The 19,268-nt window shown below is 38.5% G+C and overlaps 2 protein-coding genes across 2 annotated transcripts in view; one reads left to right on the top strand and one right to left on the bottom strand.

Annotated features, from left to right (window-relative positions):
- The window catches only part of impg1b (interphotoreceptor matrix proteoglycan 1b), a 46,436-nt gene extending 40,480 nt beyond the window's left edge, over positions 1–5,956 (top strand). The window contains exons 19-22 of the mRNA XM_041813221.1: positions 1,804–1,989; positions 2,119–2,302; positions 2,776–2,859; positions 5,740–5,956. Coding sequence (XP_041669155.1) covers positions 1,804–1,989; positions 2,119–2,302; positions 2,776–2,859; positions 5,740–5,823 — 538 coding nt within the window. The 3' untranslated portion in view covers positions 5,824–5,956. The remainder of the gene's footprint in view (positions 1–1,803; positions 1,990–2,118; positions 2,303–2,775; positions 2,860–5,739) is intronic.
- An 872-nt stretch (positions 5,957–6,828) lies between these two features.
- myo6b (myosin VIb) overlaps positions 6,829–19,268 on the bottom strand; it is a 59,517-nt gene continuing 47,077 nt past the window's right edge. Inside the window, exons 30-33 of the mRNA XM_041813251.1 lie at positions 16,375–16,478; positions 15,504–15,638; positions 12,079–12,297; positions 6,829–9,850 (exon numbers count right to left, since the gene is read on the bottom strand). Of these exons, the coding sequence (XP_041669185.1) occupies positions 9,651–9,850; positions 12,079–12,297; positions 15,504–15,638; positions 16,375–16,478 (658 nt within the window). The 3' untranslated portion in view covers positions 6,829–9,650. The remainder of the gene's footprint in view (positions 9,851–12,078; positions 12,298–15,503; positions 15,639–16,374; positions 16,479–19,268) is intronic.

Genomic DNA, 19,268 nt, shown 5'->3' with positions numbered 1-19,268 from the left:
CTGACAGTCTCACCCATGGTCTCACTGGACGACTGGAAGTCATGGCAGCAGGTGAATATTCCTCTATTCCTCCCAGCATTGTGAGTATTCTCACCACAATTCGCTGTCTTTCTCTCTGTTATGCTCCGTCTCGTCTCCTCGACCGGGCGTGCGTCTTTCAAATTCCATAAACTCCAAAACTTTGAATGGAAACACAGCCAAAATACTGCTAGGATTAAAGTTACTCATGTCCGCCATCTCCTGGTGTAAAGTGGTAACAGTGCAGAACTCCACCATTAGCCTTATCTCCCAATAGTACAGAATCCTCAAAAAAATTCCTGGATCCACACGGTGATTTGGATCACTCCCAAAATCTAATCAGTTCTTCCTTATGCCATTTCTGACATTTCCTGAAAATTTCATCAAAATCCGTCCACAACTGTTTGAGTTATGTTGCTAACAATCAAACTAACTAACGAACTAACTAACAAACTAACAAACCGACCCAATCACATAACCTCCTTGGCGGAGGTAACAAGAGCCTGTACCAGGAACTGTGCTTCATGCTCTGTCAGGTAGGGTCTGATCCTCTTGATGTTACAGAGGGTCATTCAGCACAACCCCATGTGGCAATTAAGGCCACATGAACCTTGAAGGTAAGCTGGTCATCAGTCATGACACCCAGATTCTAGGCAGACTTAGTTGGCATGAGTTTATTTAATCCAGGCTTGATATTGAGCTGTGGTTCGGATTGGCTGGGATAACAATAAGCTCTGTCTTGGACAGGTTGAGCTGAAGGTCGCGTTCCCTCATCCATTTAGAAATATCAACAAGACAGGATGAGATCTGAGCTGAGACAGTTGTGTCATCTGGTGGAAAGGAGAGGAATAGCTGTGTATTGTCTGCATAGCAGTGATAAGAAAAGCCATGGGAGTGGATGACTGCACCAAGTGAGGTAGTGTATGCTGAGAAAACTGTTCAGTCTTACAGTGAAAGTGCACATCCAAAGAGTTTAGTGCAGTATCTTTGTCATATTGAAGTTGGTCCCCACAGGCAGGACTTCTCTAACTGAGTCATTAACTTCACTTGTGGTGCCAAAATGTCTCAAACCTGAAGGCATTCTTGAAAAACTCTGCAGATTAGGGGATGACTGAGTCTGACTGAGACTGTTAACTTACAACTAAAATTGTGTTCAATAAAGCTGAAGTAGCTATTTTGGACTTTGAAGTTATCACAACTTAACCTTCTACTGTTCGGTCTTACAGTATACTACAAAAGAAGCTCTACCTTTTGAGGTAAGATGAGAACCACTGGAGGGTGGACCCTGAGATCCCAAGTGCAGAGAATGTGGAGAAGAGGATTTGATTTTTATTTAGTCAAAGGCAGCAAAAAGAACTGAAGCCTGACCAGCTGCTCTGAAGACTGTACATGCTATGCTTTTTTTACAGCAATGGGAGAAGTGAAAATGTTCTATAATTTTAACCTGGGCTGGGTTGAGGTTGTATTTTTTAGCAGTGGTGTGACCTGAGCTTGCGTGAATGCAGCAAAGGAAACACCGGTTGACAGAGAGGAGCTGATGATGTGTGCTACTGCAGGGTTAAGTGTGGGCTCCATGGCCTGCAGGAGATATAGGTCTAGTGGACAGGTTGTATGCCATGAGTCACGCAGCTTGGAGACTTGGCTCTTGCTCCACAATAGTTGGGACGTATTTGATATGCATGGAGCGTGACATTACTAATGTTAAAGCAGACCAGCCAGGGAGGGGGGAGGGAGAGCAACTGTACCTAATGTGGAAGCCTTCTAAACTTTCTTCCTTTTTTTCAGATGCCCTGTAGGCAAATACTGGCACTACCATGGCGAACGCTGCAGCGAGATGGTGACAATGCCAGTGGACCCTTCGCTCATTGTAACCTGCCTCGTGGGAAGCCTCTGCCTTGTTTGTGCCATCATTGGCCTTTTGATATTCATTAACAAGAAATGTATAAAGCCCAAAAAGACTTTAACTTTGGTGTAAGTATGAGCCTTTTTTCTATATTGAAGCCTGTAAGCATTTCATTTACAAGGTTTTGCTTTTAGTGATGTATAATGATTTGTACTGTCAGCATTATTGTTTACCACCTCATCTCCTTTACGTTGTAGGAACACCCTTTCACCTTATGCCTTTGAGAATACTTTGAGGGTGAACCCAGTATTTGAGAATGATGATGGTGCCTTAAGTCAAGTGTCCACATATCCATGTTCTTCAAGTTCTTCTTCTTCCCAATCCCAACAGTCTGAACAGGAACATTTTGCCACTATTGAAAATATACATCTGAGTATTGAGGTACAAAGTGCTGCATAGGAAGTTACTAAACGACTAACCTGAACCTTTATCCACAGTTGTTACTAATAACGCTAACAAACTCTCTGCAAAAGATCATCCTATTTTCCTTACAGCAAAGCTTGTCTTGCTCTCACCCTATTGTGTTGTCTCATGTATCATTTAGTGTAAACGCTTCAGTGTGGTTATTAATGGTAATTAAATGCAGATCAATGTCCTCATATTACTGCTCTGTTTTAACTTTTACACTGTGTCCAAACAAGGGTGCAGTTTTTTTAGTTTTAACAAGCACCTTTGTATAAGCAGCTGCAGGCTGAATGTTCTGTAATAGATCTTTCTTTCTGCCAGACACACTTGTATTGCTATATTGCCTCCTTTTGCTCACATTGCATCTGCGCATCTGGTTGAAGTGCCTCTGGTTCTATAAGATATTAATGAGGCACAAAGTAAACAGCGTCTCCTCTCTGTCTCCGCAGATCCCCAGACAGCTCTACACAACAAGATCGGAAAAGTTAGTCTCGGGAATGGTCGACTTCCATCACTGCATACCGCATGATGAGGTGAGCAATGTAGGAAATAGTGTCATGCCTCAAATCTTAGAAGATTTTGTCACAAAACTTAACAAAAACACAGCAGGGGGTCTTCAGGACCACATAAAAGCACAGTTGGAAACATTCAATGAGCATTTGATCTATTTGAGAACAAGGTTTATGTATTTATTAACTCTTCTACTAAACATTTTTCCAGGTCTATGGTGTATACCGAGGTAACACATGACTGTCGCCCTTAATGATTCCTCTCTTTCAAACCAAATCCTCACTGATTTTTCGGTATTTCGGCATCAGCTTCAACATGAACCTTTTTATTTAACTCTAAATGCTATCTATGTGTGATCCTGCAGTGCTTAATATTGCTTCTGCAATGAAAATCCTTTACTCGACTTCATTGCTCATGCAATAAACAATGATGATTTTTTCAGTGTTTGATTCAGTGTTAATTTTTTCAACTTAAGTATGAAACAAAATTTTGGTGACAAGATTTTCCCTTGAAGAAGGGAGCATGAAAATGAGCTAATAATAAATCTTTGATGAAAAGGCCAAAAAAATGTAAAATGTATGGAGTCATTATGGTTGCAAAACTCAAGAGGGCATTAAATGTGCTGAGAGCATAACTTAGTGATTTTGGGCTCAATATTTCAGATAACTTTAGCTTAAAACCTGCCTTTCTGGTCAAAACTGCTTCCTTGGGCTTAGATTGGCCTTAGTTTTCTAGTTGTCAAGTTGCTCTCAAATCTGGAGATCCTTTGTGGTCAGACTGAAATCATAATTTCTGTTCAGTTTGAGCACTAAAATAGAAAATTGATTGCAAGGAGGCAGTTTTGAGCCCAAAGGCAGGTTTTAGGCAAAAATTTGATCCCAAAATCTATAAATTATGCTCTCAAAACTTTGAAATGCACAAATAAATCTTCAACAAATCTATAAAATTCTAAAATCTGTCAAAATACAAGGAGAGATGACTTGAACGTTAAAGGACCAATAATAGTGTTTACAAGGGGGCTTATTAGATTAGTTTAAAGACAATAAACCAAGGAAATAAGTAATCAATTTTTTTGTTGACTAAAAAAGTGGCCTAAAATATTTTTGATGTTTTGGAGACTAAATCTAGACTCACACTTCAAAGAATGACTAAAACTAATGAACATTTTAGTCTGAAGACTCAATTTAAAAAAGTTGACAGAATTAACACTGATTTAATTAATTAATTAATTAATCCAAAGCAAGTGTTTTTTGTAGATACAGCTCTAGACAAACAAATAATAGACCAGTGCAAAAATGGGTGGTTCTCTGGTTCTTCTATTCAATGTTTTGTGTTTGAATGAAATAAACATTATATTTTTATTGTATGCAACTTTTCCCAACTTTCACATATAATATTTTCATTATGGTGTTTCATTTCAGTGGTTCTCAACTCAGTACCCACCACCTGCTTAATAAGAAATCACAAATGTAATTCCAACAAATGTTCAAATAAAAAAAGCTTCACTTTAGACCTTGAAGCAAAACATGACTGGACAGAGACACAGTAAAGCAAACATGTTTAAAAAGCACATCCTAACAGAAGCCGTGGGAGGACATTGTGCATACATTTTATACGTGGATTGTTTCAAGAAAAATCTAGAAAATTACCATATGATCATGACAAAAGCAGCTGTGTTATCTCAAGAATATGAGACAAGTTGAGCTTTCAAGCAAGCTAAATGTACTGGTTATCACAGCAAAACAGATTTAATGAAATACAGGCATCTTTGTCCACTTAGCTACCACCTCCTTTACCTCCTTCACAGATTGGTCCGAACTGTTTTCAGTTCAGTTGTAGATTGGAGCTTCGCAAAATGAATTTGCCTGATGACAGACATGGAGGCTGACAAATCCAACAGCTTTGCAAGGATAGAAACTTTGAACACTTTAATTTCTATGTATTCACAATTTTTCAATAATCACATTACAGCATGCTTTAAGTGGCTTTCATATTTCTAATATTTAGTGTCATATCACAGTTGTATTGTAATTTATGTGCAAGAAAAATTACAGTAAGTAAAATGAGCCTGAACCTATAAGTCAGTGGTTCAAAGGTCTGTTGAATTTCCACTCAGGTGTCACTCATTTGACTCATATGGGTTGAAGTTTAAAGGAGGGCTGCTTAAATTTCTGGTCCAACAGTAGTAAAGCAAACAGCAACTTGATGTGCCAAGAAGCATTAAAGCTATCACTAGAAATCATGGTAATGCTACCAAATATCGTCAACTATCTTACCTATTTCTTGTAAATCTGCCCACATCCTTGTATATTTTCATACTTTTGATCAAGTCTATGCAGGATTCTTGCACCCTTTGCACACATTGCAACCATACCATCAATGCACACAGACCTGTAGAAAGAACAAGAGCTTGCTTTGATATTTTTACTACTATTTTTAGTTTTTATTTATTTTTATATTCAATGTTTAATTCCTGTACATTGAGAGCAAAGCTAACCAGCGTCAAATTCCTTGTAGCTTTAGCATACTCAGTCAATAGGGCAGATTCTGTAATATTGGTTTCTGATCTCTACCTCAATAAAATAATAGTACTTTGTAATTCAAAATCAGTAGTGTCTGGTTCATTTTTTTCTGCAAAAGGGACCTAAATAAGAACTCTTTATTTGGAATATAGTGGAATTTTATATACAATAAAACATCAAAAAGTAAAAATGATCATTTTACTCCAACACAAATCTATACATTTCAAAACCAGAGGAAAATCTGTTTTTGCAGTGGTCTCTACTTTTTTTTCCAGAGCTGTATACAGAGTCAGAATAGCATGTAGTAAAATTTACGTCTGATTTTATCTTAAGTGAACTCATGCTGATTCTCTCTCTCTCTTTCTTTTTTTTTTTTTTTAGACTTATCGTCACCCAAATGAATACAGGACATGCTGGTTTTTAACGCCGTCTGACAACGAATTTTCTGAAGTCACGGATGTTTGATGACAGCTCTGACCACCGCCATGTTGAAAAAGCACACAGCAAAGACTGAAGTTACTGTTTAACTGTATGTGGAGGCATTAAGGAGTATAGAGCAGTTAAATGGTGATAAAAGTGTTGAGATTAATCCTTCATAGTGATGAACGTGTCTCCTTAGACAGAAAGCTATGAATATTCAGGTGGATTTTAGGTTGTCTTAAAGTGGAACCTAACTTTTTATTCTATATATCGAATGATAGGAACATTTCCTGTATAGGGCTGGCAAAGGTTGTTCTTTCCTCACAATGAGGTATTTATTATTTACAAACGGATACACATGGTGGTATCTGAAGCTTAGACTTTAAAATGTTGTTTATTTTAATGCTATTCTGAACCACTGTTGTGTCCCAAAAAGAGAATGAATGTATGAGTGGGTGGGTCATGACATGTTGCTGGATGCTGATCTGTTTCCATCAGAAAAACACCTCGTCCCGCCAATCATTTATGGTTCTTTTTTTTTTTTTTTTTACATATTTTGCATTTAAAGGCAAAGATTAAAATGTTTTTTTTGCATCAAAAATTGTGGAGTTTTGTTATTTTTGGGCTGCTTTAACATTGTTTTGCTATTGAAAAGTATGGAAGAAAAAAACACTGCTACTTGTTACTGGACATGCACTTAAAAAGCTTGAAAACTTGAAAATGGAGCCAAATAATCCCCAAAGACACTAGTTTGCAGGTGCTTTTGCTTGAATTTACCTTTTGCTGTTGTTAATGTAATTTAAAGCCAAAATTCTGGGAACCATAGCTTTAGTCTAGATGGTTATATAATAGGAGCATGCATCAGCTCAACAGTGACATCATCAACAGTACTTTAACTTCTATTAATTAATTTTGAATCCAATCTTGTTAATTGCCTTTCCCTTTCATTTGTCAAGTGTCCTCACAGAGCTGTGAACAATCTGGTGACCCTAACTTGGATTTAATCTATAGTCGCAGAAAAAAACAAACAAGCTTTCACATTGGGGAATATGTTTATTTTCTACCGTATCCAGTGTGAAGGCAAACAAACAATCAGAACCAGGATGGAGGATTTGTAAGTGAATAGTTACTCACAGATAGCTGCTGTGCTTGTCTGTGAATCACTGGCTATTATCGTTGAATAACGTAACTAAAGCAGGGTGAGAAGTGGTTTGCTCGACAGAATTAAACATGAACATAACACACATAAAACAGACACACGCATAACATTATTCTCTGTAAAACACCCCCAAACCCATGAAACTGCAAACATGAAAACATCTACATTTCTTTCTTGCATAACAAATAAAAAACAACAGAATTTTCCAAAGATTTTAAAAGTTAGCAGAATTTTTTGAGCAGGAAGAAATGAACAAGCGTAAAAAGAAAAAGCTTCAAAGACAGTGATGAAATGATTCTTTAAAAGACTGTAATGAAGAGAAAAAGATATTTTATGACTGTTAATTTATTGTGTTTTTAAGCTAAGGCAAGATAAATGTATAATAATTTAGTCATCAAAAGATTTTAACCAAACAAAAAGCAGATTTGCTATTTTGGCTCTAAAAGTCTAAACACATCTGTTAAGATCTCACATTGTTTGGTGTAAAATTGCTTTGGGTCATTGTCAATCTGTAAGGTGCAAATTTGCACTCGTTAGCCCTCATTTATCAAACTTGCATAGAAACCAGCACAGATTTGGATGTAGAAATCATGTGTGATTCATGAAACATGCATATATGGCCAATAACAGCGTACAACTGATTGGGTGTTGATGAATATGGCAGCTGAAAACAACTGCCATTTATATAACATACTCCCGTCTATGTTTACAGTTCAGCTGGCCTCTCCCCCGAGTTACAACGAGGAGATCTATAACACAGCAAAAACCCCACCTCCTTTGTAATGGGTTCAGTCTCCATGTCAGAAGCAAAGGAAAATTAAATATTAGTTGTTATTCAGCAAAAAAAACAAAAACAAAACAACAACAACAAAAAACAAACAAACAAACAAAAAAACAGCATTAAAATGAATCAGAAACACCAAGTGTGGAAGGAAATTACTGCTGAGGTTAACAATCATGTTGCACACAACTGAACTCCAGCTGATATTAGAATATTTACGCCATAGAGCCAAGAAGCCACAATATCCAAGAAATATTACTCATATATGATATTATCACAATTCTTCACATTCAGTTTACAATATAACCAATATTCTTACATCTGGGTTTAAAAACGCAAACAGCTCTTAAGATGGGGATATAAAAGCGTGTTTTGGCTCTTAAAAGAAGCAGCATGCAAACAGAAAGAAGACAGACTAAAACTACACCAAGCTGAGGTGGGAGTGGCTGTAATAACTCAGGTTCAGTTATTATTATTAATGAAGGCTAATTCTAAGTGTCAGGCAGTGATAAGCCTGTTTACGAGAGATACGCTGCTCTCTTCTGACTGTTCATGAGACTTAAAAAACACAAAACAAAACATTTATGAAAGCCTGAAATGTCCAGTAGTGTACACCCAAATTTCTGCTGTATGCACGTTTGATAAATGAGGGCCCTTATTTTCAGTTTTCTAGCTGACGCTGAAGGTTTGGTGCCAAAACTGACAGCAATTTCTCTCTCAACCTTGAAAAGACAGTTCCAGCTGAACAAAAACAGCCCCAAAGCATGATGCTGCCCTGACCATGCTGCACCGTGGGTATGGTATTCTCTTGGTGATGTGCAGTGTTGTTTTGGTGTGAAACATGCTCACCTCTGGTCCCATCAAACCACAACACATTTACCAACATGTTTTTGGGAGACCTGAGGTTTTGGCTAAATTTAGCCTGGCTTAGATATTTTTTAACTTCAATCATGGATCTTCTAGAAAGCTGAAGATGAAGAGGAATTTCAACTCAACATGAGAATGACCCAGTAATACACCCAAGACTACAAAAGAGTCCAGCCCTGAGTCCTGATAAAAATCTGTGACCTGAATAGGGCTGAGCACAGGACATGTCATTGTTAAGTTAATCCAATGAATTTACCAAAAAGACTGAAAGCTGTGATGTAATCAAAAGGTGCTTCAATGAAGAATTAGTCTAGGTGTGTGCATATTAGTGCCACCAGTGTGTTAAAATTCTTCTAACAGATTCTTTTTTCTATTGACCTGTATGTAAGTTACATTAAAGGTGGACAAGTTCTGTAATGATATAGCTTGGCCTCATTTTTTACACAACACAAATTTAGCGTGTTAACAGAGGTATGTAGACGTAAAGCCACTTTGTATAACAATGTATAAATATAGCTTTTTAGTGTTTCTTGATTGAAATAATTTCATTTCATTTATGAGTAAAAAAATATGTAGTTCTTTTGTTGAACAGGCAAAACCAAGAAGCTGTGATTGTTTTTCTATGTGGATGTAAAATTTGAGGAGTAATAAATCTATATCCACACAACCTGAAGAATGACTGAAGAGGCAACATTATTTCTTTTTCATACGTTTTTTGAAAAGACTACTTCTGATTCATCTGCAGATAATTTAGGCTTCAACTTAGCAGTTAGAAAGGCTAGAAAACAGTTAAGACGTCTGAGGTTTAAGGCCTTATGGTGAAGTTTTACATTCAGGAAGAGAAACACAAGGATGCTAAGTCTACACCAAGAAGGTGTTTCACACCAAATTCCAGATATAAAAAGTTAAACAAAATACAAGGATTTAAAAAGCAGTTTCTACAGTAAGACTGTATATGGAGCATCTCTCCCTCCATCCCACAAACCGCAGTTACACTGCTGTGCCCGCATATTTGTGAGTCTGTGTGTCATGTTTCAGGACTTGCTCTTATCCCTCTGCTCTGCGTCACTTGAGGAGACTCTGAAGCATGGCGGTGGCGTGCGTGGGTCGGGCTTGCTTGTTCTCTATTGCTCTCTTCAGGTACTGAATTCCATCGCAGCGTTCCCAGATTTCTTCGAACTGCCGTGGCAGGATCTCCGCCCCCCTCTTCCTGGTCAGGCCCGTCTCCTCCAGACTGAGCTCGCACATCTCCATGTCGTCTTTTCCTGAGTGGTTGACCAAAAAGGACAAAAGTTTAGAGAAATTTTGCAGTAAAAGGACTCATCAAAATGACAAACAACATATGCATCCATGCAACTACATGTCTGTCCTTAGAGAACAGGCGAATCTAAAAAATGAGAATACAAAGTAAAAGTTCATTTTTTCTAATGACTGACTTCAGAAAGTTAAATTTTCATAAATTCTAGATTTATCTCATACAGAAAAACACCTAGAGATTTTTTTCTTTTAATCTTGATTATTATAACTTCTAGCTCAAGAAAAAAAAAATCCACTATCTTAAAATATCAGAGTTCTGTTAAAAAGTCAATTTTGCAAAGGTTTCCTGAGGCTTTATCCCCTTGCTCTGGTTCAGTTCCCACAACCACAATCATGGGGAAGACTGCTGACTTGACAAACGTCTAGAAGACAATCACTGACAACCTCCGCAAGGAGGGTAAGCCACAGAGGGGCAGGCTGTTCTCAGAGGCTGTTATCAACAGTGTTGGGGGTAACGCGTTACAAAGTAATCCGTTAGAGTGCTCAGATTACTTTTTTATAGTAATGTAACGCGTTAGTTTTACAATTCAAGTAATCCTGTTATTAGTTACATTTTCATAAAAGTAATCCGTTACTGAAAGAAAAATCCAAAATTTCCTCTCTCTTCAGTGGCTTCAAAAAGAGACAAAGACAAAAAGGACGCTCCTTGAAGCATCTGCTCTGTTTGTCCTTCTCTCTTCCTGTAGTCATGTTGGCACGTAGTCCCGTGCCAGCGGAAGGTAAACGTTCTGTACCATTACGCGTGCATTGTTAGCTTGTTGAGCCACTAAGATGACGGAGAGGACAGCAGGCCACAGTGGAATTATCCCAATTATGACAGATTTTTGAATAAAAGGGACAAGAACAGCATCCTGGTGAAATGTAAGTTTAAAAGCTCCATTTGCTTTCATTGAATCAGCTGTTCAGCTGCTCCAATTACACCCTGCAATTACGCACAGCGTTTGAGTGATTCTGTCTGCTTCTGCTCAGCTTGATGTCAGATTGTGAGCATGTTAAAGAGCTGTAAAGGTTTTCCTGTCTGTTAGAGGTGTTTTCAGGCTGCAGACATACAGATTATGGGCTGTAAATACGCTGTGCATTGACATTAGAGTCTGCACATTCAAATGCAGACGTGGGGTCGTTATCTGTTGTTTTCTACAACCGTCCAGCGGATTGAGTAGCTAAAGTGTTTTAATATTTAGTAATGCAAGAGTACTGTAACACGTTAGTTTTAGAAGTAGGTAACGCAGTAACGTAACAAATTACTTTTCTTAGTATGTAACACAGTAATCTAACGAGTTAGTTTTAAAAGTAACGCTACCCAACACTGGTTATCAAAACATGTTAATGGAAAGTTGACTGAAAGGGAAAAGTATGGTAGAAAATGGAGCGCAAGCAACAGGGATGCGCTCAGTCTTCAGAGGATTGTCAAAAAATAAAGCAGATTCAAGACCAAGGAGTGGACTGAGGCTGGCATTAAAGAGCCACCACACACAGACAAGTCCAGAGTCAACACTGTCAGCCATCTACCAGGAGATTTTAGGGCACTTCATGCTTCTAGCTGCTGAGAAGCTTTATGAAGATACTGATTACCTTTTCCAGCAGGACTTGGCTCCTCTCTAAAGTGAAGCCAAAACTCCCAGAAACCGGTATAAACTGGACCATGGTATTATTGGCATTAGTGGTTCATTAGGCAGCCAACTGGCCAGACCTGAACCCCATAGAGAATCTCTGGGGTAAAGTCAAGGGGAAGGAAGATGAGGGACACCAAACTCAAATATACAGATGAGATGAAGGTTGCCTTGCAGTACCACAGACTGATCGCCTTCATGCCCATGCAAGCTGTAAGCTGTAATCATCAACATTAAACCAAAAAAAGTCTTTTTTATGAGATGTATCTAGAATATATAGAAGTTTCTATTTTTTGAGATGCACCTGTATAGCAAAAAGGAAAGGAAATAAAAAAGCTACAATCAAAAAAGAACAATGGGGTTTGTATACAACAAGGTAGAAGGCCAAAAATAGATGATGAGGAAAACTGTAAATGGCTACCTGAATCATCAAAAAAGCAGACTATGAGGTATGATGTCAGTAAATAAAGTACAACAATATAAAAATACATAAGGTCAGCTGCATTGCACTTTCTTCAGATGATTTTGTTTCAATGAAAAAAAAAAAAAAAACCCTACTGACTCACCTGCAACCAACACAATAGGCCGTTTGTCCGGATGAAGCTCCATCTGTCGGGCTATCCATGGCCCATCAAAGTGGGCGTACCACCAGCCCTTCTTTTTGTTCTGGGGGTCTTTGTACTGGTCAGCAGGTCGGATGAAAGGAATGCGGAAATATCGCTGCTGCCGGTTTATGGCCACTTCCTGATGCTGGGCTGTCATTGGTGGAGCCGGGTTCTGTTCAGCTATGGGTGGACAGAATATGAATTTGTGTTAAACATGAAAAATGTTGAATAAAGCATCTGTTGTAGTCTGAAATAATGTCACCTTAAATGCCTCATGTTTTTTGTATCTTTGGTAACAACAGTAAGGAAACAGTGTATAAAGCTTTCAAAAGACACAAGATGAAAGAGGAAGCAGAAAAACACAAGTAAATATAACAGAAAACTCAGCTAAAGCAGCTTTCAGCCTGTTATGAAACAGCCTCACTAAGACCTCTGCTGCATCAGTGGAGGCCAAGAACAGGATCCAAATATAAGAGCGCCTTTCAGGAGCTATCATATCAAAGAGAAGGAGGGGTAAATATAGGGAAAGTAGTAGCAACACGATCCACTGTTCCTTCTCCCCATCACGTCAGATATTTGTTTTCAAGATGAAAAAGAAGGGAAATGAAGAGCACTGGTATGCTTTCAGGCAGCAAGATAACATTTATGTGAGTTTGTTGCATGGGCCACGCTTGGCTGGGTAAGATCAGGAACCGTCTTGCAAGCAGCTTTAAACCTGACAAAGCATGTGTGGCATTTAGAGGAAATATTCACATGCCAGACAGGTTACGCTTTTAGACGCTCTTAATTGCACGACAGGAAACATGCAGGTTATTTGCGACCACAAAAGGGGCGCAAAATACCTTTACCCTGTAACCTTCTTATTCCCAGGGTGCCCAAACACGTGAGATGTAGATGTACTGATTTATGTTAAGAATCACAAGTCAAGCATCACCGACAATAACAATAAGGAAGGAACTAATACAAGAAAATTATCTCTCCATCTACTGAATGTGGTATTGAATATGTTGGATAAACAGAATGACTGCACGGATTCAAAATTAAAGAGCATAAGTGCTTTATGTGGTGAGATCCTAAATCAGATGTTGTAAGACAACCATTCTATTTCAGATTTGTTGCTCTGTGGCACTGACACGATGAGTCTGGATCACTGTAGTGGAAATATGGATCAGATCTCACTAGTATCAAATATATCTTCTACCCGTGTGGATTGAATTATGACTTAGCTGTTCTATTTTTTGTCGTACTACTGTGCCAGGGCATTCCAGTATTGAGGTTAAGCTAAACTTTGTCTTTATGTACACAACAGCTTGGGTATATGGTGTGTGACTTGCTACTATGGTAAAGTTATGGGGGGGACACATTATGGAAAAACCCGCTTTTAGTGTTTTGCATATATATTTTGGCATCTACAGCCTGTTGCACCAACTATTGTCGGTGGATAAAATTCATGCCAAAGCAGGTCAGAGAAGAGTGAAAATATATTTCTGGTCATTAAAGGCTTTCTATGCTACAGCTACATCCAAGCTAAATGGATGTAGTTGTGAATGTGTCGTTTTTTCTTTAGTTAAAGTTTAACTGTTATATTGGGGAGCCCTCCTCTTCAAGCCCCTTCAGGGTTTTTTGGGATTTCCCTGGCATGCCTTTTAAAATGTAATCGCTTATTGTTAATGTCTGTCCATTATTGTTAGTGTTTTTGTGTTTCATTGTATTTTAAAATGTGCCAAATAAATGAAATGAAATGAAATGCTAGACTGGTGGTAGCCAATGCAACCCTCTCCCAGTACAACCAAACTCCGCTCGTAGCTACTGCCTCATTTTTGCCAAATGACTGCAATTGGTTTGACCCGTTTTCGGACCTGGCACAATTGTTTCAGATTAGATCTGCCTGATGGCAGACATGGAATCTGGGCAATCCATCAATTTGCGTTGCAGAGGCGTAAGGTTCATCTAATCTACTACAGCATAACCGCCAAGATAACAAAAATATAGCGCAGATATGATGTGTTCAATCAATTTGAGCAATCAGTGAAAGTGTTGTAAATGTAGTCTTTATTACAGTGCTGCCTCTGAACAATTGTAAAATAACTCCTGATCACTATGATTAATCCTCAAACAGCACCAATAATGTATGCAATATATGACAAAGGATTTTTGATTGAGTTACAACAAGAGTCTAGAAATTAGCAAAAATATGGAAAACAAAAAGTGTATTTGATCAAGGAGAACACTCTGCTGACACCAAACAGCTGGTATAACCCTCTGCTCCTCATTATCTAACCTTTCAAAACTATCACCAGAAAACTGTATCTTACAGAAGACTTGACCCTGCTGGGAGGTAGGTGTAAGATTGAAGTACCTTAAGCCTACGATGAAACTTAAGTGCAAAACATTAAATGTCAGTAGAGCGTAAACTAGGCTGAGTTTGAACAAGTGCAACCCTTAGCTGGATTATCTACCAACCCATAAGATGTAAAATATGCAATCCTAGCCCTTTGTTGGTGGTCCTCCAATGTTTGAAAACATGAAATCTGACAGTCTATTTAAATCTATGCTCACTGTGGTATCATGACGAGTCAATATAACAACACCTGGCGAGGGGGTGCACATTTGCATCCAAAGAGACAAATACCAACACTGAGTATTCTCAGAAACTCTCTTTAGAGCTGGTTTACATGGGATCAAAAACCTCCTACGGGGCATGATCCATATTCTATGTTGACGAAAGCATCTGTTCTCAGACCTGGCACAATTGTTTCAGACTGGAGCTTTGCAAGGTGGATTTGCCTGATGACAGACCTTGGATCTGGCCAATTGATATCCTTTACAAGGCCACAGAGGTGTAAGGTTCATCTCATATACTACAGCATAACATCCAAACTAAGCAAAACACAAAGAGACAAGCAGAATTTTTGTCCATTAGCTCAGATGAAGACAAACTTAGTAGAAGCATGTTGGCCTTTTAAATAATTTGTCATTATAATAAAGGCTTTTAAAAGTATTATCTTCCTACCTTTTTCATTTTTTATGTTTGGAGTGTCTGGCTTTTCCCTTTTAATATTGGACATAGTTTCCCCTGTTCTTCAAGAGCACCCACCTTTTTCTACAGTTCTTACACTTAAGTCACACAGAGCAGCCAGTCACTCTCATTTTGTTCTCTAATGGCACACTTTTACTTTAAATGCATATCTGCTCCAAATATCAGTTATCAGTCTTATAAACTACTATTTATCAGTATAGGTACGCCCTGAAATCAGTGTAGGCCAACCACACTAAAGAAAACTCAAAGATAACCTTAAATGCCTTCATAAATTGTTTTTATCCATTCAGTTCAACTGTGATCCCATGAGAATATTCTCACTCAAGTCCTTTCTTGCTCCACCTACCATAGTCAGTGACAGATTTAGGAGCCCTCTGATCACTTCCATCGTCGTTACGTTTCTTGTTCTTGGACTTCCAGGCATGATAGACCTTCAGGCGACGGTGAAACTCCTCTCTGCAGGCCGCCAGAAGCTCAATATCTTAAAAAATAACAACATCCAAACATGAATATGCATTTATTAAAGATAAAGACAAGGCACCACTTCAAGACAGGTAACACATGATTTCTGATTTTCAAACTTAATACAGTAAAATTAGGATTTTAGGGTTTCACACAGGTTTCTTCCTGACCATAAAACACAAAGACAACATTGTAAACAGCACTTGTACTAGATTTAAGGCTATAATCAGTCAGACCTCACAAAGCGACTGGGTTCCACAAATTACCCAGATGTCTTTGGATTCCCACAGGGGATATCAGAGTCCCACACACTGATAAGTACTGTACACTGGGCCAATTATACAGGAGCAGAAACTCATCTGCTTTTCATGCTGACTGAGGAGAGGGTTGGCCGGGAATGACTTGGGAAGGGCAGAAGTCTGGCAACCTTAAAAATGATGATAATTTCCTCTTTACACAGCTAAATGCATACTGATGAGCTGAAGCAGCTGTGGGAACATCCTCAGATTAGTCTTTTGAGAAAAACTGTCTACACTCAGATCTGCAAACAGTCACTTCTACTAGTTAAAAACCTAAAGTGTTAGATGACAAACATGCACGTTTAGGCAAGAAGTAATATGGTTTCTGGCTCCAAAACTGCCTGAAATTGTAAACTGTTTAGAAAATGTTCTACTGTATCTGCTGTGAAGGGCTGGTTCACTGCACACAAGCTGTAAAGTTGATAAAAGCAGCTGAACATGGGTGTGTTTTCTCACCGCAGGAAGTGTTGATGACATCTCGAAGCTCAGCATACTTCCACTTGCTGAGGTCGTACTTTTTCACACCAGCAGCAGCTTTGGTTGCCTGCACCTGAGGACCTCTGTAGCAGGGAGCAGAAGAACATATGTGAGAAAAGAAAGAAAGTATGCAGGCAGGAAAGAGGGTCACAAAGTTAAACAGGATTTTAAATGCTCTGTTCTCAGTGAGAAACAGATGCTCAACTTCATTCACAGTCCTGCCTGTCATTGTCTCAGTCGATTAAATTCACATCAGAAGCAGCTCAGCGGGGGGAGCTGATGAGCAAAATTTGGCCATAAAGATGCAAAGATTTTTTAATGTCACAGCTCTCCAGATAACAGTGCTACTATACAAGCTTTATTCTAAAATAAAGGTGAAATGATGCAGATCTTTAATAAATAAATCAAAATGATAGTGCAGAGTTCAGCTCCTGCAAAGTCTGCTGGAGTAAGTCTGAGTTCATATTAGGCATGTCTCCAGCTTCCCTGCTGAACTGAGGCTGCTAATGCTATAATACTTGGGACTTAGCTCCTCTATTTACAGTCGGCATAGCTGCTAATGTTTCAGAGCAGAGGATTACTGATGTACGAGTCATTAGCCAGATTACCATTACCATTTATAATTCATACTGGCTGGAAAGATGAAACTGATTCAAGATCATTCCAGCTGAGACATAAGCCAGTGTGCTGCAGCCGGGGAGTAAAGAAGTGGAAGTGTATCTTTTTTTTCAGGGCTTTGTTTTTGGCAGCGGCTGAGCAGGAAATGGATGAAAGAAGGAGGTGGTTCTCAAGCTTCTATGCCAGCAGTACCAGCCAGAGCATTTGCTCTTTTGCTGCATGCATGCTTTCATGTGTTAGGAGCTCTGTAGCGTGCACATGTAACACACATGGCCTTTTGGACTCTCTCTTACTGCAGCAGATCTCCTTTTGGTTTCCAGCAGTCAGCTGACCCAGAGGGATTGCAGGAGACATGCAACGTGGCCAAGGCATGCCTGAGTCAAGACTGACAAGATAATGGGATATTGGATCAGATGTAATTTAGAGCTCAGCAGGCTTGCAGATAGGGAGCAAGCATGCTTTCTCCAGGCTTTAAATGCTTTTATGAGGTTATGGAAATTCAGGCCAACTTGTGCTGCCAAGATTAAGACAAATGAAAATAAATAGGGGTGGGTATGATACTCATAACACTTTATTTGGCTGAGAATAGCCAAGCATATGTCTGCTAGGCATACAGCATTTCAAATAAGAGGTTTGTGCTTCACCTTGTCAGCTGCCTTGACTCTGATGGAACACAAACAACAGTACTGAGCTCACACTGGTAAATACATGAAATAATTTAAGTAATTAAAGTTGTCACTGTGCATTTTTGCTTAACTTGTAGGAAATGCTCTGAATGTACACATTATGCAAATTCAGCCAAGTGAGAACATTTCTACGTGTAACACACAGGGTTCCTACACACTTTTAAAAATCAAATTTAAGACCTCCAAAGACCTTTTAAAGATCTGAACTGAGAAAACCTATTTACACAGAAAATGGTCAAAAATGAAAATCATGAGAGATTTCTAAGTACAGCAGACTAGGACTGAATTTTCTGATTGAATGTGCTGTTTCTGAAATGTCAAGTGCATAGTACAAAGAAGCTTTCTTAGCTTCAAATGCCCAAATTTGATGGTTTCTGGCACATTAAATGGCTCTCTTCTATTTATATGCTGCAGGGTAATAGTCATCATAACACATTTTAGCAGGTGTGCCAATTCTAAAAATTTTTACTACATAAAAGCAGATCATTGCTTTTTGTCAGGGAAGACCTAAGGAAACAAGGTTGGACTGCACTATTTTTTTAAGCGGGCAACTTGGGAGACATAGTTTTACCCAACAAAAGTAACTGTTCCAGGGCTTGATGATGCTCTTTTTTAACAAGTTAATTTTGCCCCATCATTTGTTAAAAAGCACATTTTGTTCCATTTTAGGTCCAAACTACAATACTTTCCATTAAATACATCAGAGAGGTTGAGCCCCTTTGGATATTTGAGGTGTGAATCCTTGTTGATGAGTTGGTGGTGGGTCCTGAGCACAGAACACTTTACCATCATTGGTCATGAGTGTCTAATGTTATGCAAAAAGGTATCTCTATTTAACTTCATGTCTTACTCTTCAATAATGTTAAGAGTAAGTACAACTAGGAGTGTACAATATTGGACTTTTGTTGATTTCTGAAATGTCGATATTTCCATGCGGTTCAGTCAAAAACTTCAGTCCTTAAACCACTTTAAACTTTAAGGAATGAGGCTGAACAAAGAGAGAAACTTCAAGTGATGCCGGTACTGTCTAAAACTCTACACAGTTATTTGTGCATATGGCTGAAATTCACAGACAATATATGAGTACATTATATCTGCAGAAGTTTTCATATCTGCCACTACCAAAATATGAGGCAATATCTACTAAAACTGTTACCATCCTGACAAAAGTGTGCATCCCTAGTTCTGTAAGAAAGCTCACTGTGGTAAAAACATCACCTCATAAACATATTTGCAATAATTAATCACCTTAATGTACTTAATACTAATTTAATCCATTTACCGTACACAAATGCTGTAAGAAGGCTCTCTGTGGTAAAATGCCCCTCCTTATACGCACATTTGCACTAATGAATCTACTGCTTACCATACTGATTACTAATTTAATCTATTTACCATACTCAAATGCAGCAAGTAATTAATTTATTCACTGTAACTCAGTTACTATGAAAGCTCACTGTGATAAAAGCGTCATTTCATTTGCATATTTGAACTAAGTTATCTACTTACCTTACTTAAGTCCCTCTATGGTAAAATGCCTCACCTCATATGCTCATTGCACTAGTCAAC

This window comes from Cheilinus undulatus, linkage group 18, assembly GCF_018320785.1.
Source record: "Cheilinus undulatus linkage group 18, ASM1832078v1, whole genome shotgun sequence".
Classification (NCBI taxonomy): domain Eukaryota; kingdom Metazoa; phylum Chordata; class Actinopteri; order Labriformes; family Labridae; genus Cheilinus; species Cheilinus undulatus.
This window is presented reverse-complemented; position numbering and strand designations above follow the sequence as displayed.